At 37.1% G+C, this 27290-nt stretch overlaps 1 protein-coding gene across 3 annotated transcripts in view; it reads left to right on the top strand.

Annotated features, from left to right (window-relative positions):
- The first annotated feature begins 1470 nt into the window (after positions 1 to 1470).
- LOC309608524 (uncharacterized protein) overlaps positions 1471 to 27290 on the top strand; it is a 191459-nt gene continuing 165639 nt past the window's right edge. For all 3 annotated transcript variants that reach the window (XM_082348811.1, XM_082348813.1, XM_082348812.1), the window contains exon 1: positions 1471 to 14413. In XM_082348811.1, coding sequence (XP_082204937.1) covers positions 14245 to 14413 — 169 coding nt within the window. In that variant the 5' untranslated portion in view covers positions 1471 to 14244. The remainder of the gene's footprint in view (positions 14414 to 27290) is intronic.

A 27290-nucleotide genomic window follows, 5' to 3' on the forward strand; every position in this document is an offset into this window, starting at 1 on the left:
ATGTAGTCTTTTTTGTAAAAGACAGTTTTGCCCCAAGACTACTTAGTGACGAAGGGAAAAAATAGAAGCTACTCATCTTAAACTGTAGTTGTTTTCCTTCCCCACCTACCTCTTCAAAATGAAACCCCAATCTTTTTTTTTTCCAAGTTTTTAGCTGACAGGACAGAGACCCAAGAAATGGCATGGCAAGTCTGGGCAGCTTTCTGATTCTCACAGGCAGATGAGCAGAGCAGCTGGAATGCTTACCTATGAGGATGCTGAGGAGGAAGTGGTCCATGAAGCTCGTGTCTGGAGTGACTTACTGAGAACGTTATCCCCTCAAGTGGGCGACTCTGACCTATGGTTCTTACCAAAGAGAGGGCTGTCAGCACCAGCTCTTGACATGTCCCTCCCCTCACATTTTTTTCTACTCTCTGGATCCTCATATTTAAGTGTTTTTACTTAATCTTACAGATAACTTTCTCTCAGGGTACTCTCTCTTCCGTGCCCTGGTTATGATTAAAATGTTTACTCTGTTCAAATAGTAATTTTTCTATCATCATTTTATGCAGTTTATAGAGGCTGACTTCTGTTTTATATATAGTATAAATGTTATGTATTTGCTATCAGCCCAACAAATTACATTCTAATTTTAAAAATTTATACACAGCAATGCAGAATAATAACAATTTCCTGCCTCTAAACAGGAAGTCGAGTCATTATAAAAACTCATCTAAAAAAGAGGAGAGGCTTCTAGAATGTCAAAGATTTTCTCTAAGTATCTTCCCTGAAACAAGTGGTGGTAGTACATGCCATGTACAAGAATATGCAGTTTGCTTTTGGGAGTCCATTTAGGTTATTTTCCTCTGAATGATTTTTTCATGCCCTTTTTATCGTAAGGAAGTGCCTTTTCAGAAATGGCTCTTTGTCGAAGGAGGAACACTTCCCTTCCCATCTCTGTTAATGGAAGATCTTTCTGTCAGCTTGGAAACCACCAAGCATGTGGTGATTTGTGGAGGGCAAGATAAATGCTCCTCATTTACATCCCTTCCCCACCTGTGAGTGGGGCTAGTGAAAGGACCTGCCACTGTTTTCATCATTTGTAAGGTTCTCTTTATTGGAAAATAGAGAGCTGGTAGGATTTGTATTGGAGGTGATTCTTCTTTCTTGAGAGGATGATAGCATGCCTAAAATTATGGAAGCATAAAAGCTGTAGGTTTTCTATAATGGGCACTGCTCAGTATTATTAATAACTGTGCACAAGGCACTTTTATGTTGGCAAGTGGCTTCAATCATTTTTATCATGTAATAGCTGCAGAGGTTCAGCGAGCTCTTCAATCTCTTCACAAGATTGGGTTCCAGTAATATGTAGTGTTTTAAGGCTGGGTGGAAATTCCTTAGGCTCACTGAAGGAATATTTTTGAATTATTAGTTCAAGAAATATTTTATATACACACATACACACACACACACACACACACACACACACACACACACACACACACATCAATATTTATCAGGAGGGACATGCCAGTGAAATAAATGAAGTCCCTGCATTATCTCATTTAATCCTTACAATAACCCTTGGAGGAAAATACTATTATTATGCCCTTTTCGCAGATGAGGAAAATGAGGTTTAAAGAAGTAAAGGAATTTTTCACAAAGATAATAAGTAGCAGAGCCTGGACTCAAATCTAGGTCTCTGATTTCAAACCACACATTCTTATGCTAGAACTGTCTATTGAGAGACCACATATGACAGAAAAGAGGATGCTCTGTGCCCCTCCCACACAACCACTCTCCCACATGATGCTTGACCCAGAGGCCCAGAGTCTACACTAGGGTTGGAAACAGAGCCAGCCTCATGTCAACATTAGCTGCAGATGATGACCCATGTCTCCTCTCCAGGCCCCACCCCCCTCCCTGCCACTGTGCATCCTCAGCCAGGCAGAGACCATGCATCCCAGAAAATAAAAATCAAAAGGAGAGAAAGAAGTCAATAAAGATAGAAATCAATAAATTAGAAAGCCAAAAGAAGAAAAACCGAGTGTTTAATTCAAGAGCTGGTCTTGGGAAACACTGATAAACAGACAAATTTCTGACAATGTTGAAGAAGAAAAAATTATTAGGAGAGATAAATGGGATATAGCCTGAAATCAGAGGGGATGAAGCAGGTAATTATATATTTAAAAACCTATGTAGGAGACTTGCAAGATGGCGGAGGAGTAAGACGTGGAGATCACCTTCCTCCCCACAAATACATCACAAATACATCTACATGTGGAACAACTCCTACAGAAAACCTATTGAACACTGGCAGAAGTGTTCAATATTAATTAATTTGTTAATTAATTAATTTGATATTAAGCAAACTATGAAAACTTAAATACAAAGAAAAAATTTTAAAAGCAGCAAGGGAAAAACAACAAATAACATACAAGGGAATCCCCATAAGGTTAACAGCTGATCTTTCAGCAGAAACTCTGCAAGCCAGAAGGGAGTGGCAGGACTTATTTAAAGTAATGAAAGGGGAAAACCTACAACCAAGATTACTCTACCGAACAAGGATCTCATTCAGATTTGATGGAGAAATTAAAACCTTTACAGCTAAGCAAAAGCTAAGAGAATTCAGCACCACCAAACTAGCTTTACAACAAATGCTAAAGGAAATTCTCTAGGCAGGAAACACAAGAGAAGGAAAAGACCTACAATAACAAACTCAAAACAATTAAGAAAATGGCAATAGGAATATGCATATCGATAACTACCTTAAATGTAAATGCATTAATGCTCCAACCAAAAGACATAGACTGGCTGAATGGATACAAAAACAAGACCCATATATATGCTGTCTACAAGAGACCCACTTCAGACCTAGGGACACATACAGACTGAAAGTGAGGGGATGGAAAAAGATAGTCCATGCAAATGGAAATCAAAAGAAAGCTGGAGTAGCAATTCTCATATCAGACAAAATAGACTGTAAAATAAAGACTATTACAGGAGACAAAGAAGGACACTACATAATGATCAAGGGATCAATCCAAGAAGAAGATATAACAATTGTAAATATTTATGCACCCAACATAGGAGCACCTCAATACATAAGGCAAATGCTAGCAGCCATAAAAGGGGAAATCGACAGTAACAATCATAGTACGGGACTTTAACACCCCACTTTCACCAATGGACAGATCCTCCAAAATGAAAATAAATAACGAAACACAAGCTTTAAATGATACATTAAACAAGATGGACTTAATTGATATTTATAGGACATTCCATCCAAAACCAACAAAATACACTTTCTTCTCAAGTGCTCATGGAACATTCTCCAGGATAGATCATATCTTGGGTCACAAATCAAGCCTTGGTAAATTTAAGAAAATTGAAATCGTATCAAGTATCTTTTCTGACCACAACGCTATAAGACTAGATATCAACTTCAGGAAAAAAATCTGTAAAAAATACAAACACATGGAGGCTAAACAATACACTACTAAATAACCAAGAGATCACTGAAGAAATCAAAGAGGAAATCAAAAAATACCTAGAGACAAATGACAATGAAAACACGATGACCCAAAACCTATGGGATGCAGCAAAAGAAGTTCTAAGACAGAAGTTTATAGCAATACAATCCTACCTCAAGAAACAAGAAACATCTCAAATAAACAACCTAACCATACACCTAAAGCAAATAGAGAAAAAAGAACAAAAAAACCCCAAAGTTAGCAGAAGGAAAGAAATCATAAAGATCAGGTCAGAAATAAATGAAAAAGAAATGAAGGAAACTATAGCAAAGATCAGTAAAACTAAAATCTGGTCCTTTGAGAAGATAAACAAAATTGATAAACCATTAGTCAGACTCATCCAGAAAAAAACAGGGAGAAGACAAATCAATAGAATTAGAAACGAAAAAGGAAAAGTAACAACTGCCACTGCAGAAATACAAATGATCGTGAGGGATTACTACAAGCAACTATATGCCAATAAAATGGACAAACTGGAAGAAATGTACAAATTCTTAGAAAAGCACAACCTTCCAAGACTGAACCAGGAGAAATAGAAAACATAAAGAGACTAATCACAAGCACTGAAATTGAGACTGTGATGAAAAACCTTCCAACAAACAAAAGCCCAGGACCAGATGGCTTCACAGGCGAATTCTATCAAACATTTAACACCTACCCTTCTCAGACTCTTCCAAAATATAGCAGAGGGAGGAACACTCCCAAACTCATTCTACAAGGTCACCATCACCCTGATACCAAAACCAGACAAAGATGTCAAAAAGAAAGGAAATTACAGGACAATATCACTGATGAACATAGATGCAAAAATCCTCGACAAAATACTAGCAAACAGAATCCAACAGAACATTAAAAGGATCATACACCATGATTAAGTAGGGTTTATCCCAGGAAGCAAGGAGTCTTCAGCATATGCAAATCAATCAATGTGATACACCATATTAACAAATTGAAGGAGAAAAACCATATGATCATCTCAATAGATGCGGAAAAAGCTTTCAACAAAATTCAACACCCATTTATGATAAAAACCCTCCAGAAAGTAGGCATACAGGGAGTTTACCTCAACATAATAAAGGCCATATATGACAAACCCACAGCCAACATCATTCTCAATGGTGAAAAACTGAAACCATTTCCTCTAAGATCAGGAACAAGACAAGGTTGTCCACTCTCACCAGAATTATTCAACATAGTATTGGAAGTTTTAGCTATGGCAATCAGTGAAGAAAAAAGAAATAAAGGGAATCCAAATCGGAAAAAAGTAAAGCTGTCACTCTTTGCAGATGACATGATACTATACACAGAGAATCCTAAAGATGCCACCAGAAAACTACTAGAGCTAATCAATGAATTTGGTAAAGTTGCAGGATACAAAATTAATGCACGAAAATCTCTGGCATTCCTATACACTAATGATGAAAAAATCTGAAAGAGAATTTGAGGAAACACTCCCATTTACCACTGCAACAAAAAGAATAAAATACCTAGGAATAAACCTACCTAAGGAGACAAAAGACCTGTATGCAGAAAACTATAAGACACTGATGAAAGAAATTAAAGATGATACAAACAGATGCAGAGATATACCATGTTCTTGGATTGGAAGAATCAACATTGTGAAAATGACTATACTACCCAAAGCAATCTACAGATTCAATACAATCCCTATCAAACTACCACTGGCATTTTTCACAGAACTAGAACAAAAAATTTCACAATTTGTATGGAAACACAGAAGACCCTGAATAGCCAAAGCACTCTTGAGAAAGAAAAATGGAGCTGGAGGAATCAGGCTCCCTGACTTCAGACTATATTACAAAGCTACAGTAATCAAGACTTTATGGTACTGGCACAAAAACAGAAATACAGATCAATGGAACAGGATAGAAAGCCCAGAGATAAACCCACGCACATATGGTCACCTTATCTTTGATAAAGGAGGCAAGAATATACAATGGAGAAAAGACAACCTCCTCAATAAGTGGTGCTGGGAAAACTGGACAGCTACATGTAAAAGAATGAAATTAGAAAGCTTCCTAACACCATACACGAAAATAAACTCAAAATGGATTAAAGACCTAAATGTAAGGCCAGACACTATAAAAATCTTGGAAACATAGGCAGAACTGTCTATGACATAAATCACAGCAAGATCCTTTTTGACCCACCTCCTAGAGAAATGAAAATAAAAACAAATGGGACCTAATGAAACTTAAAAACTTTTGCACAGCAAAGGAAACCATAAACAAGACGAAAAGACAGCCCTCAGAATGGGAGAAAATATTTGCAAATGAAACAACTGACAAAGGATTTAATCTCCAAAATTTATAAGCAGCTCATGCAGCTCAATATCTAAAAAACAAACAACCCAATCCAAAAATGGGCAGAAGACCTAAACAGACATTTCTCCAAAGAAGATATGCAGGTTGCCAACAAACATATGAAAGGATGCTCAACATCACTAATCATTAGAAAAATGCAAATCAAAACTGCAATGAGGTATCACCTCACACCAGTCAGAATAGCCATCATCAAAAAATATACAAACAATAAATGCTGGAGAGGGTGTGGAGAGAAGGGAACCCTCTTGAACTGTTGGTGGGAATGTAAATTGATACAGCCACTATGGAGAACAGTAAGGAGGTTCCTTTAAAAACTAAAAATAGAACTACCATGTGACCCAGCAATCCCACTACTGGCCATATACCCTGAGAAAACCGTAATTCAAAAAGAGTCATGTAGCACAATGTTGATTGCAGCTCTATTTACAATAGCCAGGACATGGAAGCAACCTAAGTGCCCATCAACAGATGAATGGATAAAAAAGATATTGCACATATATACACTGGAATATTACTCAGCCATAAAAAGAAATGAAATTGAGTTATTTGTAGTGAAGTGGATGGACCTAGAGTTTGTCATACAGAGTGAAGTAAGTCAGATAGAGAAAAACAAATACCATATGCTAACACATATATACAGAATCTAAAAAAAAAAAAAAAGAAAGTCCTGAAAAACCTAGGGGCAGGACAGGAATAAAGATACAGATGTAGAGAATGGAGTTGAGGTCACGGGGAGGGGAAAGGGTAAGCTGGGATGAAGTGAGAGAGTGCCATGGACATATATACACTACCAAATGTAAAATAGATAGCTAGAGGGAAGCAGCCACAGAGCACAGGGAGATCAGCTCAGTGCTTTGTGACCACCTAGAGGGGTGGGATAGGGAGGGTGGGAGGGAGACGCAAGAGGGAGGAGATATGGGGATATATGTATATATATAGCTGATTCACTTTGTTATACATCAGAAACTAACACACCATTGTAGTGCAATTATACTCCAATAAAGATGTAAAAAAAAAAAGCTATGTATAACTCACCAATACATTTTTAGAATCTCACTGAAATAGTTGCTATCTGGGCTAATACAAATTAAATATAAAAAAGACAAAAGAGGCAGAGAGCCTTGAAAAGGAAACACATAGGAGAAAGAGGGGAGAGGTTTCAAAGAATTAAGGGTCCAAGAGGCATTAGGTTGTCACTAATTTACTGGCAAATTTTATGAAACTTTTAAAATATAATACATTCTCAATTTTTATGTTTCTTTGAGTGTGCCTATGTGTATGTGTTTGCATAGCTATTGAGTACTTATTACTTGCTACAAATCCTGGTAAGTACTTGGTGTGAACTATCACTTAATAGTCACAATCTTATGAGGTAGATACCATTGTTATCTCTTTTCTTACAAATGGGGAACACTAGCAAGTAATGAAACTGCATTTCTAACCCAAATAGCTCACAACTGAGAGCTTAGATTCCTTTTTTAAATTTTATTGAGGTATACCTGGCATATAACGTTGTATTATATGATTTGATATATGTGTATATTGCAAAACAATTACCAAAACAAGTTTAGTTAAGATCCATCACCACACATAGTTACAATTTTTTTTCTTCTAATGAGAATTTTTTAAGATCTATTCTCTCAGCAACTTTCAAATATACAATACAGTATTGTTAATTATAGTCACCATGCTGTATGTTACATCCTGAGGACTTGTTTATCAAATAACTGGATGTTTATACCTTTTGACCATCTTTACCCATTTTGCCCACCCCCTACTCCCCATATCTGGCAACTACCAATCTCTTCTCTGAATCTATCAGTTCGGGTGTTTTTTAGATTCCACATATAAGTGAGATCGTACAGTATTTTTCTTATTCTGTCTGAGTTATTTCACTTAGAATAATGCCTTCAAAGTCCATCCATGTGGTTGCAAATGGCAGGACTTTTTTTTTCTTTTTATGGCTGAATAATATTCCATGCTTTCTTTATCCATTCATTCATCATGTACACTTAAGTTGTATCTATGTCCTGGCTATTTTAAATAATGCTGCAATAAACATAGGGGCGCAGATGTCGTTTCAAGATAGTGATTTCTTTTCCTTCAGATAAATACCAGAGTGGGATTGCTGGATTGCTATTTTCAATTTTGTGGGGAAGCTTCAAACTGCTTTCCATTGTGGTGGCACCAATTTATGTTCCCACCAACAGTGCACAAGTGTTCCCCTTCCCCCACATCGTCGTCAACACTTGTTGTTTCTTATCTTTCTGATAATAACCATTCTAACAGGTGTGAAGTGGTATCTCATTGTGGTTTTGATTAGTATTTCCCTGATGATTAGTTATGCTGAGCGCCTTTTCATGTACCTGTTGGCCATTTTGTCTTTCTTCTTTGGAAAAATGTCTGTTCAGCTCCTCTGCCCATTTTTATATTGGATTGTTTGGGTTTTTTGTTTTTGTTTTTGTTTTGCTATTGAGTTGTTAAGCTCTTTATATATGTTGGGTATTAACCCTTTATCAGATATGACTTGCAAGTATTTTCTTCCATCCTATAGGTTGCCATTTCATTTTGTTGATGGTTTTGCTTGCTGTACAGAAGTTTTTTAGTCTGACGTAATCTTATTTGTTCATTTTTGCTTTTGTTGCCTTTGCTATTGGCGTCAAATCCAAAAAATCATTGTCATGACTGATATCAAGTAACTATGCTTTCTTCTAGGATTCTGATGATTTCAGATCTTACATTCAAGACTTTAATCCATTTTGAGTTGATTTTTCTGTATGGTGTAAGATAGTGGTCCAGTTTCACTTTTTTTTTATGTGGCTGTCTAGTTTCCCAACATTTATTGAAGAAACTATTCTTTCCCCATTGTATATTCTGGGCTCCTTTCTCCTAAATTAATTGACTGCATAAGTATGGGTTTATTTCTGGGCTCTCTATTCTGTTCTATTGATCTATGTGTCTGTTTATGCCTGTACCATACTGTTTTGATTTGTGGGAGCCTGGATTCTTAACCACTACCTTAAAGTTGCTCCCAGAACATAAATTGCAGCAAAGTATGGAATTTTATAAAACAAGCATAGTGTTGACACAATAATCTTACCAATAATTATACCTAAGAAAAAAATATTTGGGCAATTCTCATTTTTCAAACATTGAAACAAAAATCTTAAAATAAAATATTGTTATATCAATCATTAGAGCATGAATAATACAACATAATCAAGTATGTTTATTTCAGCAATATTGGGAAATATATTACATAATAATTCAAAGATGAAAAAATCATATGAATCATATCAGTTAATGTCAGAAAAAATATTTATAAAATGTAACTTCTATTTTGATTTAAAAAAAAACGCTTATTGTAATCTCTGACTCTCAATGGTAAAATATTAAAATAATTTCATTCAAGGTAAGAACAGAAAAGAGATGTACACTCCCTCCTTCATTGTTTTTATTTTTAAAGAACTTCTAGTCAATGCAATAAGAAAAAAATATTTAGATATTTGGAAGTTGCAATGCAATTTGTTATGATTACCTGCAGATTCTCCATGTGAAAATCTGAGAGGATCAAGGTAGCAATGATGAGAAATTTAGAGGACAATTCAGTAAGTAAGCTGAATATAAAGGACTATTGAAACAATCAATATCTGCTGGGCTTATTACCCAAATTTATTTTGAGGTCATTTTTCTTATTGATTTACTAGCACTTTGAATATTATTTTTAATTTCACAAGCCTTTTTAATACTGGATAGTGTTTTTGCCATTCTTTAAAATCTTGTTTTAAATCCCCTGTTTTGTGTTTTGATTAAATTCTCTCATATTAGAAACACCACTCAAGGCCCTGGCTATACTAAATGAGCTTGGGCAGAAATAAGCATGTGTCCAAATGCCATTTCCTCCTTCTGAACATGTGACAGATACCATTAATCATTTCTTCCCCAGCCCAAATGTGGTCTCCAAATCTTTCTCCATACAGCTACTACCAACTGATTGGCACTGGTTTATGCAATATAAGTGACTTTTCCTCCCCAGTCTAATAAATTTGCATCAGTCCACCCAGTGAATTTCCAACTGGGAAAGGATCGTCTTCTAGTATTCTATACAACCTCTAACTTGCTACAAATTCAACTTTATTCAGTCCTCTCAGAAAGGTCAAGGGCTATAGTATGTAATCCGTTAGAAAGTAAGCCCTTTTGGAAATGGGATTAGCAGAGGATGTAACAAATTGATTCAAAGGGAACACCAAACTTTATTTCTGAATTTTCTGTAACCTGTAGCCTTAGAGTGAAAACCTTGACAGTTCTTTTATACTTAGACTGTCAAAGTCATCACTGCACCCAACGTCTGTAGTTCATGGTCATTTCTAGCTAGCAACAATATCACGAGCTCAAGTCAGCTATTTGGGAAGGTTCAAACTTGATTAAAAACAATTAAAGAAATATCACCTGGGGAGAAAAATGGTGCAGAATTTCACACATATTCTCCAGTGAGAGTTGGTGTAAGTCATTTTGAGTGGCCTCAGCCTGCAGAGGCTTGAAGCAGGATTTTGGTTCCCCAGCCAGAGGCAAGTCAGGCTGTGGCAGTGAGAACGCTGAATCCTGACCACTAGACCAGTGGCCAGTGACAAGGCCCTGGCCCATCGGCTTTTAGAAATGAATTCCCTCAAAAGGACGGAAAGTAGTGAAACAAGTAAAGTGTTTACTAGGAGGAAAAAAGACATGTGTGAATAGACTCACACATGCAGGCTCAGAGAGAGAGTCACGCCCTCATAGTGGTTTGAATCACTTATATGGGGCATTTGTTCCAGGTCTCCTCTGGCCAATCATCTTGCTTTGCCTGGTTCTAAGTCTGTATTTGGTTTATCTCAGGGTCCTCCCATGTGTGCATGTGCACCTCTTAGCCAAGATGGATTCTAGCCAAGAGGCCTATGGGTAGGTTGACATCACCTACTATGGGGTGGTGCCCCCCCCCCCCCTTTGACCTCCAAGGAGGCTTTCTGCGCATGTGTAGTAGGGAAGGTCTCCTTGACTTTGAGAATGAGGAATATGTGGTCTCTTTATCTCTTGTCTGGGCAGGGCCCAGCCTTCTCCTTGCTCCTGCTTTTATCTTCATCTTGGAGTATCTGTCCATAGGGAACAGACCCCAGCTGCTCAGCCTGGGGCCCATCTATCTCCTGTCTCATAAGGATATAAGAAAATAGCCATAATGACAATGCCTATATGAAGATAGAAACGCTAACTCATTTTATCTCAGGAAATAAGCATTAAACAACTGATATCCTCAAATAATTATATTAGGCACTGTGGAGTTAAAGACATATTAAAGATAAAAGGTATGCATAGATGTATCAACCCACAGTGTTTCCCTTCTAGAAGAATAAATAAACATCTGAAATTGGATTATAGCAATCACTGGTTAAATCTTGTAAGAGACTTCCCTTTGCACTTAAAATAGGTGTGAACTCTTTAGCAGACTGTTGAATGATGTGGTCCTGCCTTCCTTTCCACACGGATGCAGTTCTACTTTTCCAGTCCATTGGTTCACTCTCAAGGCATTTTGACCTCAGGGCACCACTGCAAAACCCTGTGGGGCTCCATTCACACAGACAATGGAACAGCTTTATACTGCATCCTTGAATGACCTTCTTTTAATTCTTGGAAAATAGTCTTTTTTTGCTTCAAAACATTTGCCTGTGATTTTCCTTCTGCTTAGAATGTTGTTCCCCTACATTCCCATTCTTTACTTGGCTGATTTCTTTTCATCTTGGTGTCTTGGCTGACAGTTTATTTCCTCACCAAGGCCAACTCTGAATAATCTTCACCCCCTCCACCCCACCCACATACACAATATGATCCTTCTTTATTGTCTCCTGTACTCCATGCTTTTGCTTCACAGAACTACTTAAAATGTATAAGTATATATTTATTTTGAGTTTTCTTAACACAAGTAAATTGTATGTTTTTTGAGAGCAAGGATCATGTTTACTTTGTTTAATAGTCCAAATGCCTAGCAAAGTCCTTGCCATTTACTAGGCCCAGACTTAATAAAATATTAATTATAAAATATTGAATGGATAAAAAAGTGAAAAAAGACATATTACCTAAATAAATGAAGAGGAAACATAATCAGTGATGAGCTAGAGATACAGAGTAAGATTTACAGGAACTTGGAAGAGTGAGAAATCACTTCTAACTGGAATGAGGGAAAGGACTTCATGAATTTGGTGATAACTGTGATTAAAAAACTAGTTGGGAATTCCCTGGCAGTCTGTTAGTTAGGAGTCGGCATTCTCACTGCCAGGGGCAGTGAGATCCCTGGTTGGGGAACTAAGGTCCCGTAAGACGCGTGGCGTGGCCCCCCCAAAAAAGAAAAAAGCAACCAAAAAACAAAACAAAAACGCAAAAACCAAGTAGTATTGGGACGATGGAATATACTGAAGTTTAAATAACAAGAACTCTGGAGTCCAAAGAGCTCTAAATTTAAGCAAGTGTGAATTTGGACAAGTCACTTAAGTCGTCACAGTTGTTTTATATGTGAAATAGAGGCTGTGATGATTAAGGCACATGAGATAACATTTGGAAACACTCATTCAGTCCCAGGCACAAAGCAGATAGTTGATTCTTGACAACTATTATCACTATGTAGACATCATCGTGCTTTCTAGATCAACTAGTCAACTAGACAGAATGAATCAAGGAAGTAGGTGGAAAAGTGAAGGGTATGGGGAGCTGGGGATTTGGATTTAACTGGAACTGGAGTTGCCTGAAAGGAAGGAGAAAATATGATTTGAAAAAATTGTCTTCAGATATTCTTACTCTGAGGTTAGTGGGGAGTCATGAAAGGCTTCTGGTTGAGAGGGCGAAATGATCAGAATAGGTTTCAGGAGTGTTGTTGCTTTGGTAGCTGGGTTGGGGAGAACTGAAAGAAGGGAGAAACCACTTTGAGTTGCTATGGCAATGGTGGAAGGAATATTCTATGAGTGGCATTAATTTGAGGGAATTCAGAGTAGAGAGAGAGAAACATTTGGAAGCAGTTTGCTGGAATGCTATCTGTTGAATGAACTTTTAAGTATTAAATGACCTGAGAATTTGAGGACCTAGAGGCAGGTTGGAATTTCCTCCAGAGCTAGATCATACTGGAGCAATTTGACAATATCAATTAAAATATATTAAAAACTTAAGAATTTCTTTTGATGTCTCTATTTTGGGAAATATGTGCAAAAATAATATTCAAATTAGATAACTGGCAGTGATATTCAGATATTTACATATATTTTAGATAAATAGGTTACTACTAAAGCAGGAATTGGAATGAAAAGAGAAGAATGAGAGATGTTCACACATTCATCGTAATGCTACCTTCCTCTCCAAGACAAGTTCACATCTATATGTCCATATACAGTATCTGTATGTCTGCATCTATAACTGTATCTGTGTCTATATTTTTAATATATTTCTACAACTGCCATTGGAGTTTAATTACGATAATCTATAGCACTAATTTGGACCGTGCTTTTAACGGAAAGCAATTTGTCTCTATACATCCATAGTCTTAAAAATCTGATAGCATGTCCTCTAAGACAGGATCCATGGCTGAATCCCATTAGCTCCCAACCCTAGCACCACACCTAGCACTGATACCCAGATAGAAGCGAGTAAGTTATCTGTTGAATAAATAAGTGAATTAGGACTTCCCTGGTGGCACAATGGTTAAGAATCTGCCTGCCACTGCAGGGGACACAGGTTTGCTCCCTGCCGGGGGAAGACCCCATATGCCACAGAGCAACTAAGCCCGTGCGCCACAACTACTGAGCCTGCGCTCTAGAGCCTGTGAGCCACAACTACTGAGCCCGTGTGCCACAACTACTGAAGCCCGCATGCCTAGAGCCTGTGCTCTGCAACAAGAGAAGCCACCGCAATGAGAAGCGTGCGCACCACAATGAAGAGTAGCCCCCGCTCGCTGCAACTAGAGAAAGCCTGCATGCAGCAACGAAGACCCAACGCAGCCAAAAATAAATAAATAAAATAAATAAATTTATTTTAAAAAGTGAATTAGTAAATAAAACTCTGATACTTTAACCCCAGTTCTCAGATTTCACTGTGAATACGTAGTTCAAAATATGGGGAAGAGAACTTTAGAATTTAAAAATTTTAGAATTTTTGGAGAGTTTAACACTAGTTTGTAAGAATGATAACTTGGTAAAAACATAAATACATTATCATCAATTAATGGTTAGGTAACTTATGGCACGGCAAGTCATTTGAACAACTTGTTAAAATGTTAAGTGGAAAAGCTACATACCAGGTTTTAGATGCAGAATGAGTCTAAGTAAGACATACAAATAAAAACCGAAGAAAAAAACGAAGAAAAAATAGGGAAAGTCATGCAACTCAGGTTAACAATGCTTTTTTCTCTCTTTCCTGCAGAGGGCGCCGTACTGGGACCAGCTGCCCTCACTCCGCCGGGTCAGCCCCCCGACCCAGCCCAGCTCCGCTCGCGCCCATGGCGGCTTCCGACGGCCCGGCGACGGCCGCTGCTCCTGCTGCTGCTCGGTGAGTGGACTGGCCGGGGGCTGAAGTCTGGGGGGCTGGGAGACTGAGTGGCCGGGCCGGGGTTTGAAGTCTGAGGGGCTGGGGGACTGAGTGGCCGGGCCGGGCTTGGGTGAGAGGCTGCGCGGGTCCCAAGGGATGCGGGGCAGCTTGAGCGGCCGGCGGGCGCCGCGCGCGGCCTGGGAGCTGCGGGCTGGGGTCTGGTCGGGCCCGGGGGCTCCCGGGGACGGCGGGCCCGCGGGTCGTCCCGCACCGGCCTAGTCGGTTGCCGGCGGGGAGGTAGACGGTGGACGAGGGCGGGCCCGGCGAGGCCCTCAGGTCCCGGCACTCGTGTTCTGGTGTCAGTGGCAGTGATTTGGTGGTTTCTGAGCGGCGTGCTTCGCGCCTTGACCTTGGGGCCCCGGTAGAGGCGAAGGGCGGCGTGCGGCCGTGTAGCCAGGGACACGGGACCCGGTGGGGAGACCGGGGCGGCGCGGCCTTTCGAGGTTGCCCTGCGTGCTTTAACCTTCGCCCCTGGCAGAATGGCATGGCGCTCGAATGCGTGTGTTTCTGTTGCTGTGAATTTTAATGAGATTATAATGACTTAAAGTTACCCTTAAGAGTTTTGGGGTGCTCACAGTGGACAAAAGGAGAGGTGGGCTGGGCCTGGCCTCGCAATGGCCCTGTTCATTTCTAGTGAGTCGTCGTAAGGAGTGTTGCCCCCATTCTGTGGCTGCTGGGCCCCGGCAGTCTAAGGAGGGCTCCATCAGCCCACAGAACTCGGGAGCAGGCCTGGGTGCAGGTGTTTCACCCATTGAGGAATTCTGCTCTCAGGTGTCTGTCCTAATGAGAAAGGAACATGTGCTGACCTAAACGGCAATCACTGCAAGGTTTGATCCTAGGGCTATTTAGAGCTCTCCCTGGCACTCTTTCTCACCTGGTCCCCAGAGCTACGGGAAGATTAAGTGCCAGGATCTGAACAGTCATACCGGAGAAAAGCCGTAGGAGCTCTCTCGAGTTCAGTAGACACAGACACACGTGCCCACACGTGCCTGCCGCGATTCTCTAAACATCTCTAAGTTTCATCCTACTCTGAAGTTCTATCATGGTGACAGAATGGATTTTGGTTTCAGGTTTTCGTTTTGCCTGTTGTGTAAAATAAGTTCTTGAGCTGCAGGAACAGCCACAAGGGGTGACCTTATTCTAGCGGCAACCTTGCTCTTCCTCAGCAGGTGTAATTAGTTAGGAGAGGAGTTGCTAGAACAAGTCTTGTTGCGTCAGAAGGACTCATTGTTCTTTTTTTTATTAAAAAATTTTTTTAAAATTGAAGTATAGTTGATTTAGAATCTTGTGTTAATTACTGCTGTACAGCAAAGTGATTCAGTTATACATATACATACATTCTTTTTTTTTAATATATTCTTTTCCATTGTGGTTTATCACAGGATATTGAACATAGTTCTCTGTGCTATATAGTAGGACCTTGTTGTTTATCCATTCCATACATAAAAGCTTACATCTGCTAACCCCAACCTCCCTCTTCATCCCTCCCCCAACCCCCTCCCCCTCGGCAACCACCAGTCTGTCCTCTATGTCTTGGATTCTGATTTTGTTTCATAGATAGGTTCATTGTGTCATATTTTAGATTCCACATATAAGTGATATCATATGATATTTGTCTTTCTCTTTTTGGCTTACTTCACTTAGTATGATCATCTCTAGTTGCATCCATGTTGCTGCAAATGGCATTATTTTGTTCTTTTTTATGGCTGAGTAGTATTCCATTGTATATATGCACCACATCTTCTTTATCCATTCATCTGTCAATGGACATTTAGGTTGTTTCCATGTCTTGGTAATTGTGAATAGTGCTGCTATGAACATAGGGGTGCATGCATCTTTTTGAATTATAGTTTTGTCCGGATATATGCCCAGGAGCAGGTTTGCTGGATCATATGGTAATTCTATTTTTAGTTTTCTGAGGAACTTCCATACTGTTTTCCACCCTGGCTGCACCAACTTACATTCCCACCAACAGCGTAGGAAGCTTCCCTTTTCTCCACACCCTCTCCAGCATTTATTATTTGTAGGCTTTTTAATGATGGCCATTCTGACCAGTGTGAGGTGGTAACCTCATTGTAGTTTTGATTTGCATTTCTGTAATAATTAGCTATGTTGAGCATCTTTTCATGTGCCTGTTGGCCGTCTGTATTTCTTCTTTGGAGAAATGTCTATTTAGGTCTTCAGCCCATTTTTTGATTGCGGTTTTTTTTTTTTTTTTCTGTTGATCATTGTTCTTTATTAGAAGAGCTCACATGCATTAGAACTTTCATATTTTGTTTCATGTTTTAAAAACTCACCTGAATGAAGTGAAAAATCTGTAACTTCCCTACACTGATAGCTTGGAGTATTGTGCATGTAATAAGCTTTTAATGTACATTCCACCATATCTTTTAAGTTTTATATTCAATTAAAAATCCAACTTAAAAAAAAACAACAATGCTTTTTCTGGGAGGGTGGGAAATGAGCCTAAGTGTAATTAATCATTATATTTTATATTTTTAATTTTCCAAAACTTCAGTAATAACTGTGAATTCCTTTATTATAAAAAAATATACCTAACTTTAAAAGCCAACATCATCAGCAAAACCAACACATTTCTCAAATATAAATCCCACCAAGGAAGGGCTTGATATTGGGGTACTTATCACTATTCTGATTTCTGTAGGATGTTCACGTCAAAGTTTTAGGGTGTTGTGTGAGAGGACCTGTCCTTGGTAAACAACATTGAAAAATGCTGGGTTAATTAAAGCTTGGGAGCATTCTTCAGTGTAGCACTTTTCTGAGCATTCAGTATGCTTGTGTGTATTTTGCACTTATTTGATTATAATCACTCTGGAAAATGTTTCCAAATCTTTCTTACCCTAGCCAACTCTCTCATATATAATAACTGTAATGCAATTAATAATGACAATTATTGAGTCCTTACTACCTTACTACATGTCAGGTAAAATGGTAAGGATATTTACACATATAATGACACTTAATACTTGCAACAATTCTATTAGTCAGGCATCACTATCATACCCATTATATGGATGAGGAAACTGAGATTATGAATTTCCCAAAATCTACATAGCAAGTAGCAGAAACAGATCCTGAATCCAATTCCTGTGTTTTTGCACAGTACCAGATCTGCTTCCCATATTATACAGAAATGAGCTTGCTGTATTCAAGACACACTAATACAAGTATCCTAAAAAAAAAATTAAGTACTCAAGATGAAGAGTCCAAAACTGATTTTTCTTTTTATGGACTCACACTGCTGCAATGCGCCAAAGAACAGAATGTGTCTGACTTTCACTAACAATAGAGTCAGGTCATATCTTTAATCTTCAAAACAAATGTTTAAGCCAAAGTGTATTTTTGACATTTTAATTTATCATCTGTGTTTCAAATGGAAAAGGGATTTGAGTGCTGTTAGAGATAACTTGATTTGTGCTTTGAATAGCAAATGCAGTATCAGTCATTTAAACATTTTCCTATAGCTCTTTCCTAGATATTTGCTGTCAGGATGAAATGAATAAACAAAAGTGCAATTTGAATATAATAGCACTTATATCATGGTGAAAGACATATGGTCATATGTGAGAGAAAAAAGACATAGTTTTACCTTTCCAAAGCAGCTGAGAAAAACCTGCTGGCTCTAAATGTTTGTCATTTCTGTGATATTTCACTTTGTGGGTGTGTATGTCCTTAATCGTACCTGTTGGAGTTTAGCATAGTATCATGGCAAATTTTTAAAAAAATCTTCCATTTCAATGAAGCTTCATTTTAACTCCCATAAATAGTTTGTGTCCAATATATGCACAGCTACAAAGAAAAAGGCACGGTTTAAGCCTTCAGACTCTTACTGAAGGGAATTTATTCTGAAACCAGAAGAAAGAAATGGTACAGTAGAATCTGTTCTGTGGAAGACTGGCGTCTTGCCACAGTTCAGATTGTGGGGAGGCCTGAATAATAGCTAAGGTTTCCGTAAGTATTCTCTTCATGGAATATAAACTTGAGGTATGGAATCCAGTTCAATCAGAATTTATTTAGGGATGACCACATGGCCAGAGGCAGTGAGGGGATGAGGGAAACAGCTTTGCACAGGCTGGAGCCAGGTAGACCTGGGTCATCCCTATTCCATGGCCTTTAGTCGCTCTCGAAGCTTCTGTTTCTTCATCCGTCTGATGTAGAAGTGGTGTTATCTGTATCTAATGTCATAATGTGTCTGAGATGGATGGCACAGTGTTTGCTATAGAGTAAATAATTTTGATGCCTCCTCCCAAATGCCTTGAACCCTCCACACTGTGGGATCGTCAGTTCTTCCAGAGTAAGGCTCAGCATTGTATTTAATCTTGACAACTCTCAAGGCACAGCAAGACTTAATAGCCCTTAATCAGACTTAATCAGAGACAGTGGATACCACTAGCAGGTTTCTAGATAGAAAAAAGGAAAGGAAGGGAAATAATGTGGTAATAACATACATATTTAAATTTTATTTAAATTCAAAATGTAAATAATGAATTGTTGATAATAAATGTAAATAACAGACCCTGAGGCAAGCAGTCTGGGTTCATACCCAGAGCTACCATATACATGCTGTGTGACCTTGGGCGACTCACTTGACCTCCCTGTGCCTCATCTTTCCAGAGTTACATAGAATATAAATATAAGTTCAAAAAAATTAAGGAATGATGTAAAATATTTCACATCAATACCCAAATAAGAGTTTGGGTATTTGTCTAAATAAATAAATGTGGGTATCAAATAGATCGAGGGTTTAGATTCTATTAGATGCAATTAAAGAATTTTATTTTAAAATGTCTATTTATGATATGCCAGAAATTACATATTTTACAACTAATTAGATTTATAATAAAAAGTTTTATATGTCAACTCTAAATATGTAAAGAGGTACATATTTTTAGGGGTAAACAAAGCACGAATTTTAAAGATCATGGATGTAAATTTCTCACTTCGTAAAATAGTTATAAAATGAAAATTAGTTTTTGGTGTATAGCTATTGTGGTTATATGAAGCATATAAAAATATATTATCTTTATTAACAATTAAGATAAAGATTCTTGGCATCTGTAAGTAGAAATTTTCAATTAAGATTTGATACAAAATTTTATGAAATCCCAAATAAACTAGTGGCTATTTTCGGTCACAGTACCTCTAGAGTAGTAAGCAACATCTGAAATGTAAAATGCAAAAACATCTCAAAAAAATTTGACAAGAAATTGTATATTCAACAGATTTAAGGTATCATTTTGGCATTATATTCCACTGAAAATAGCAGAGCAATCACATTATGCAGCATTTTTAAGATCCACATTAGTGATTTGGTGCTATTTTCCTGTCAGTTTGATTCTCAAACTTTCATATTACTAACAGCCTAAAATTGATGAATCATGGATAATGGAATAATTGTCTTTTCACTAAAAAAAAACACCTCTAACATTTGAAACACCAAGCTTTTGGGGTGGGGGGATGTTAATGATTCAGTTTGTCATCACCTGCATCCAGAAGGTAATTTCTATTTCTTCACATCTAAAAGATCCACACATTCCAAGCAGGAAAAATGACAAAGAAGGTCACACAGAGGTGAAACCACAGCACCTTTCCACCTCTGTCTCAAATGTAACAACAGCAGATTGAATGCATAAAGAAAGAAGAAAATATATTTTCAACTATTAAGAATGGTTACATTGAGGGGGAAAAAACCTAAACAAGTTCATTAGAAAAATGGTTCTTATTTTTCTCCATATACTTGTGAATCTTTTACAATAAGTTATTCATGTATTGTGTGAATAAAATGATATGAAAAAATACCCTTAACTCAGAATAAGAGAGGGAACTTGTCCAAATTTCCTTTATGGTGATTTTACTTCCTTTCTTCTTTTGAAATCAATCACAATATTACTTAATTTGCTGTGCTGTTTTATGGTTTAAAAAGGTTTTCACTTACGTTTTCTCAATTGATCTGTATAACACTCTTATAGGCAGGTGTTAATATCCCTGCTTAACAGGTGAGAAAACAGAGGATTAGAGAGGCAGATTGATTTTCCCGTGGCTATATAGCTAGTAGTTATAAACCTAATCTATCATTACCAAATTCAGAACTTTTTTCTCTAACAGAATAGAGTATCCATCTTCAAAATGGAAGAAAGCCTAACTCATAAAACAGAGAGCAAAACGGGGGTTATCAGTGTCTGGGGGTGGGGGGATTTGGGGAGATGTGGTTTAAGGGTACAAACTTGCAACTAGTAGATAAATAAATTCTGGAGATCTAATGCACAGAATAATGATTATAGTAAAAAATGCTGTATTATAAACTTCAAAGTTGCTAAGAGACTAGATCTTAATTGGGCTCACCATAAAAAAGATATAATAATTATGTGAAATGACAGAGGTGTTAGCTAATGCTACGGTGGTAATCATATTGCAATATATAAATGTATCAAACTAACATGTTGTACACTTTAAACTTACATAATGTTCTATGTCACTTATGTCTCAATAAAAACATTTTTTAAATGGAAAAAAAAAAAGGAAAAATAGAGCTATTGCCCACAATTCCAGTTTCTCCACAGGATTTTTCAAACTAATTTTCAGTCTCTCATACTCTGGTTCAATACTCAAGTGTCAGTCATGTTAAGGCATCTGGATAAGAGTGTAAAAGGAAAGTAAGATCTCATCTGTACTTAGATTTCAAGAACTAGAGAAATATTATAAGAATGACTTCAGCATTTGTTCGATATTTCAGAAAGTGCTTGGAATTTTGCTGTGAAGTCAATATGTTAAAATACAACAAGCAAAGTCTTTAGGAAATTAGCTTGACTGGTGTCATGTTTAAAAAAAATAACAATATTGAGCAATAGTTAGGATTTTGTTTTAAGCTCAGGGCCTTCAACTTTCCTGTTATTTTTAGTGACTTCAGTACCTGAAATATTCAATGAATTATTCATAGCTATAAGGAAATGGCTGTACCTTCTGGTTGGTGCTTTAAAATAATGACAGATTCTAGAATGTTTGCTACAGCTGAGAATGTCGGCTATGGATAGGCTGCAGTAATGCCACCAATTTCCAGCTCTTCTCTCAATAACTGGGAAGCAAGCATGTCATTTCGTCAGGGAGACGTTTCTAACCACCAATACAAGTGGCACTAAAAACACAAGGGAGGGACTTCCCTGGCGGTCCAGTGGTTAAGACTTAGCCTTCCAGTGCAGGGGGTGCAGGTTCGATCCCTGGTCGGGGAGCTAAGATCCCGCATGCCTCAGGACCAAAAAACCAAAACATAAAACATAAAACATAAACAATATTGTAACAAATTCAATGAAGACTTTAAAAATGGTTCATGTCAAAAAAAAACCCCCAAAACACAAGGGAGCTAATAGTTCAGAGGTGGGATATTTATCATCATCATTTCAATTTTTGGGCTCCCTCTTTCAGCACTCATTTTTGGATCTGGTCACCTGATCTTGCAATTTGTAAATTTGAAAGATGAATATACCTGTCAGAGAGTGTTGCTGTGAGAAAGTGATCAGGATTGAAAGATGGTTCTCAAAATTATATGACACCCATCTTGCTAATTACTAGCAAGCACCTGTAATTATGGTATTGAGAGAAACTCAACACCCCACCAATGTGGCTTCTGTTCCACGTATAGGCAGAGTCCTACACTCTAATGAGCTCTGTTACAAGACAAGAAAGTCAAAATAAAGGAGATAGAGTTGGGATACATTCCAATAATTATTAATATAGCCAAGGGATGACCAGTATTCAAAAATTTGAAAATGCTTGGATATTATTCTGTATATGCATGGGAATTTATGCAAAAATATTTGGAGAGAGTGTCTTTTGTTACTACCCAATGTAGAGAATAGAATATAATTACATATATTATTAATTTTGATAACCATTTATTTCTGTCCTACTTTTTAATAATTGGGAGCTCAGTGTCAACAAGAAATAAGGTTAATTGAAACAGATATTTAACTTCTAGGGAGACTTATTAGTATAAGGAAGAGAGAAAAGAACTATATGGGAAGAAAGAATAGGTATTTTTAGATTATTTTAATAGTTTTGTAATATTCAGAAATATTTTCAAAAGATCCATTAATTCTAACACTTAACATTTCTTTTAGGGAACCCTGATTGAATCTTGACTTATTTGCGTAGATGTTTGTAACAAAAGGATCATTATGTTCTTTCCTTCTGTGTCACAATTTCTACATAATGGCTGTTTTATTTTGAATGAATTAATAAGGTGGCTTTCACAGGAATATCACTAATATACTTAAAAGCACCTTTCACAGCATCAGAACAATGCCTCCAATTCAGTTCGTAATTGTCGTCCCCACCCCTCTGCATCCCACCCGCTTCAACTTTCACTCTTACAATTCCTAATGGCAGTTTTCCTGAACACTGCCTGTGAACTTAAGTGAAAGAAAATTTATGTCGGGATGTTCTGCTGACATAATATATGCCCAGGAGAGATGCAATCTACCAGGTAGGAAAGGAGTGCAAGAAGTTAAGTGAAGAACAGGGCTGCTGACATTCTGAGTTTCATAAGCCAAGTTACAACTTCTTGAACTCACCTTAATAAGTTTACATGTCAATCTTCTTCCTTCTAGATTTTATACCAGTTCAGCCAGCTTCCAACACATACACTCAAGAAAGATTCCTGTATATTCCAACCTACCCTGTGAACAATCTACAATCCGGGTTGTCATTAATGTGTGTGAATAAGATTTCAGAATTACAGGTGATGAAATGGTGGTCGTAATAATAGATGCTTTGTAGAAGCTTGAAAGTAGGGAGGCTTCAATGGTGAGGGAGCAGGAGAAAGAATTAGCATTGCACACTAATTTAATGAAGCCAGAGTTATCTTTAATGTCCCCCAAACAAAATACAAACAACAAATGATCCTAGATATATACTTAAAATGTTTAAAACTTACATGAGAAAACCTTTAAAATAATTATTCATTATAAAAATTTGACCTCAACAGATAGAAAAGTAATATGTTCATGGTTAGAGAGTCCAAGGAATATTGGTGAGATGTCAGTTCTTGCTAAGTAAATTCATAAACTTGTGGGATTACAATAAAATACACACATTGTTTTTGTAACTAAACAATCTGAGGGGCTTCCCTGGTGGCCCAGTGGTTGAGAGTCTGCCTGCCAATGCAGGGGACACGGGTTCGAGCCCTGGTCTGGGAAGATCCCACATGCCGTGGAGCGGCTGGGCCCGTGAGCCGCAATTACTGAGCCTGTGCATCTGGAGCCTGTGCTCCGCAACAAGAGAGGCCGCGATAGTGAGAGGCCTGCGCACCGCGATGAGGAGTGGCCCCTGCTTGCCACAACTAGAGAAAGCCCTCGCACAGAGACGAAGACCCAACGCAGCCATAAATAAATAAATAAATAAATAAATAAAGCATGACACAAATTAAGCAATGTGAATACCATCAAGCTTTAAAAAAAAAAAAAAGAAAAAAGAAAAAAAAACAATCTGAAAACAACGCTGTTCTCTAAGACAAGATTAGTTAGAAAAATCCTTAAAGAGAAGAGCAATTTGGGGAACAGCCCTACCAAATTGTAATGCCTCTATAATTAAAGCAGTATGGTATTGGCTATATGGGAATGTTCCTACAGACTAATTGAACAAAAGGTAAATCTCTGAAATATATATGGAATCTTAACATATGACAAAGAAGTTATCTCAAATTAGTGAGGAATGGATGGACTTTTTGATAAATGGTATTGGAAAATTGGATAGCCATTTGAAAAAAGATAAAAATTTGTACAACACTCCAAACACAGAACAAACACCAAATCGTTGACAGACCTAAATATATTTTTAAAAGGTTATAAAGATACTAGAAAAGAATGGATGGATTTCATTCTAAAATGAAGGAGTGGAAAATTTCTCTATGATTCAAAATTCAAAAGCAATTAAAGAAAATATTGGTTATTTCATTTACATTACAAAGCATTTATAACTAAAAAAAAGCTTTGACAACCCCCATCCAAATGAAAATATTGGGAAAATCTACATGGAAATGTATAACAGAAAAATGTTTGAAAATCTCTAACATATAAATAACTCCTAAAAATTAAGAAGTGGAAGACTAACAGCAAAATGGACAAAATACATGAATAAGCAGTTCAGAGAAAAATAATTTAAGATGGCCCTTAACTGTATGAAAAGATACTTGCTCTTACTGATCAGAGAAGTACAAACTTTAATGTTCTTAATATATTTCAGAAAACATGATTTTCAATAAAAAAAAGTTAACAAATATAAAATCAAATTAGGTCAAAACTTGTTCATTTGAAATTTTAACTGAAAATATCATTGTAACTCCTTTTTTCTTTTAAAAAAATACATATTTCTTCTATGCACTTATCAACATAACTTCAAAATATGTGATGCAAAAACAGATCTTAAAGGAGAAATAGAAAAATCCACAATTATAGTTGGAGATTTCAATACTTCTCTCTCAAGTACTGATAGACCAAATAAGCAGAAAAACACTAAGGTTATAGATAGCCAGAACTAGCAACCAACTAGACCTAATTAAAATTTAAAGAACACTCCACCAAACTTTCTTCTCAAATGCACATGGAACATTCAGTGACCTAGACCACATTCTGAGTCATAAAATAAATCTTAAAAAATTAAATATGTATATATATTAAACGATTATATATATATTTCTTCTTGGACCATCACAAAATTACACCAGAACTCAATAACAAAAGATATCTTGAAACATTCCCAAATATTTGGAAATTAAACACATACTTCTAAGTAACCCAAACAGAAATCAGAAGGAAAAATTTTAAAATATTGATTTAAATAACAATGAAAGCACAGCATATCAAAATTTGTGAGAAGCAGCTAAAGCAGGAAGGATACACCATGCTCATGGATTGGAAGAATTAACGTTAAAAAATATCCACACTACCCAAGGCAATTTACAGATTCAACACAATCCTTATCGAGATACCAATGGTATTTTTTATAGAACTAGAACAAATTTTAATCTTAAAATTTGTATGGAATCACAGAAGACCCGGAATAGCCAAAACAATCTTAAAGAAGAACAAAGCTGGAAATATCATGCTTCCTGATTTCAAACTGTATTACAAAGCTATAGTAATCATAGTAGTATGGTATTGGCATTAAGAACAGACACACATAGATCAATGAATAGAATAGAGAGCTCAGCAGTAAACTGAAGATTATATGTCAATCTATGACAAAGGAGGCAAGAATATGCCATGGGAAAAAGTCAGCCTCTTCAATAAATGGTGTTTGGGAAAACTGGACAGCTACATACAAAAGAATGAAACTGGGCCACTTTCTTACACCATATACAAAAATAAACTCAAAATAGGTTAAAGACTTAAATAAATGTAAGACTTGAAACCAAAAAACTCTAGAAGAAAACATTGACAATATATTCTTTGACATCAGCCTTAGCAATGTACATATTTTTTGATCTGTCTCTTCTGGCAAGGGAAACAAAAGCAAAAGTAAACAAATGGGACTACATCAAACTAAAAGCTTATGTACAGTGAATATATACAATATCTAATATATATTCTTTTTCAGATTCTTTTAAAAAAATATTTATTTATTTATTTGTTTGTGCCGGGTCTTAGTTGCAGCTTGCTGGCTCCTTAGTTGTGGCAGGCAGGCTCCTTAGTTGCGACTCCAGGGCTCCTTAGTTGTAGCATGCGAACTCTTAGTTGCAGCATGCCTGTGGGATCTAGTTCCCTGACCAGGGATAGAACCCTGGCCCCCTGCCTTGGGAGCATGGAGTTTTATCCACTGCACCACCAGGGAAGTCCCTCTTTTTCAGATCCTTTTCCACTATAGATCATTAAAAGATATTGAATATAGTTCCCTGTGCTATACAGTAGGACCTTGCTGTTTATCTATTTTATATATAGTAGTGTGTATTTCCCAGTTTCTTGTGCAGTGTGAATTTTTAAAATAAATCCAAGCAGAATGATAATGATACACAAACTGGGCTGCACCTTGTGTTTTCTCATACACACACACACACACACACACACACACACACACAGAGTATTTAATGTGATATGCTATTTTGTTGATGTACCACACTTTCTTTTACCAACCCTCATTAATGAGTATTTCTGTGGTTTCTGCTTGGTGCTACAAATGATATTGCAATTGAAATCATTCTATTTTTTCATATATATGAAGGTATATATTTTGCTCAACAAAGTATATGATATATTTTATGTTCCTTGATATTTTGAAAATCACTCATGAACATAGAGAATCCAGGGTTGAAAATATTGCTAAAAATATTTTCTGAACAGTCCAAAATATTTCAGCTAAATTGTGTTTTCTTAGCTATTCCATTTCTTCATATTTACTTAACCATTAAGTTCACTTCAGTAAACTAAACACGTGATGGGTCCCTCCATGTGCCAAGCATTGTACTAGATGCTCTAAGCAATGCTGCTTAGAAAAAGACACAAACCCTGGAATCAACTGTCCTGGAATCTAAGAAGAGTGAACAAATTAATAAATACAATATGTCTAAAATATCTCTGTAGAATTTATAATTCCCTTAGTGTCTTGAGAAGTTTCTTTGAAGGTGATAAAAGGGCTATGCTAAGTTTGAGTAATGGTGGGACATCCAAATGGTGATTCCTACATTCAACTGATTAGAGAGAATGCTTAAAGATCTACGAATTGTCATTAGACATCCTGTTTGAAGTATTGAGAGTATTTTCAGCTGATTAGAAAGAGGGAGAGTATTAGAGAAAACCAGAGGGCTAATGACTGTGGTTTAGAGATCCAC

Source organism: Balaenoptera borealis, assembly GCF_965194805.1.
Source record: "Balaenoptera borealis genome assembly, chromosome: 12".
NCBI lineage: Eukaryota > Metazoa > Chordata > Mammalia > Artiodactyla > Balaenopteridae > Balaenoptera > Balaenoptera borealis.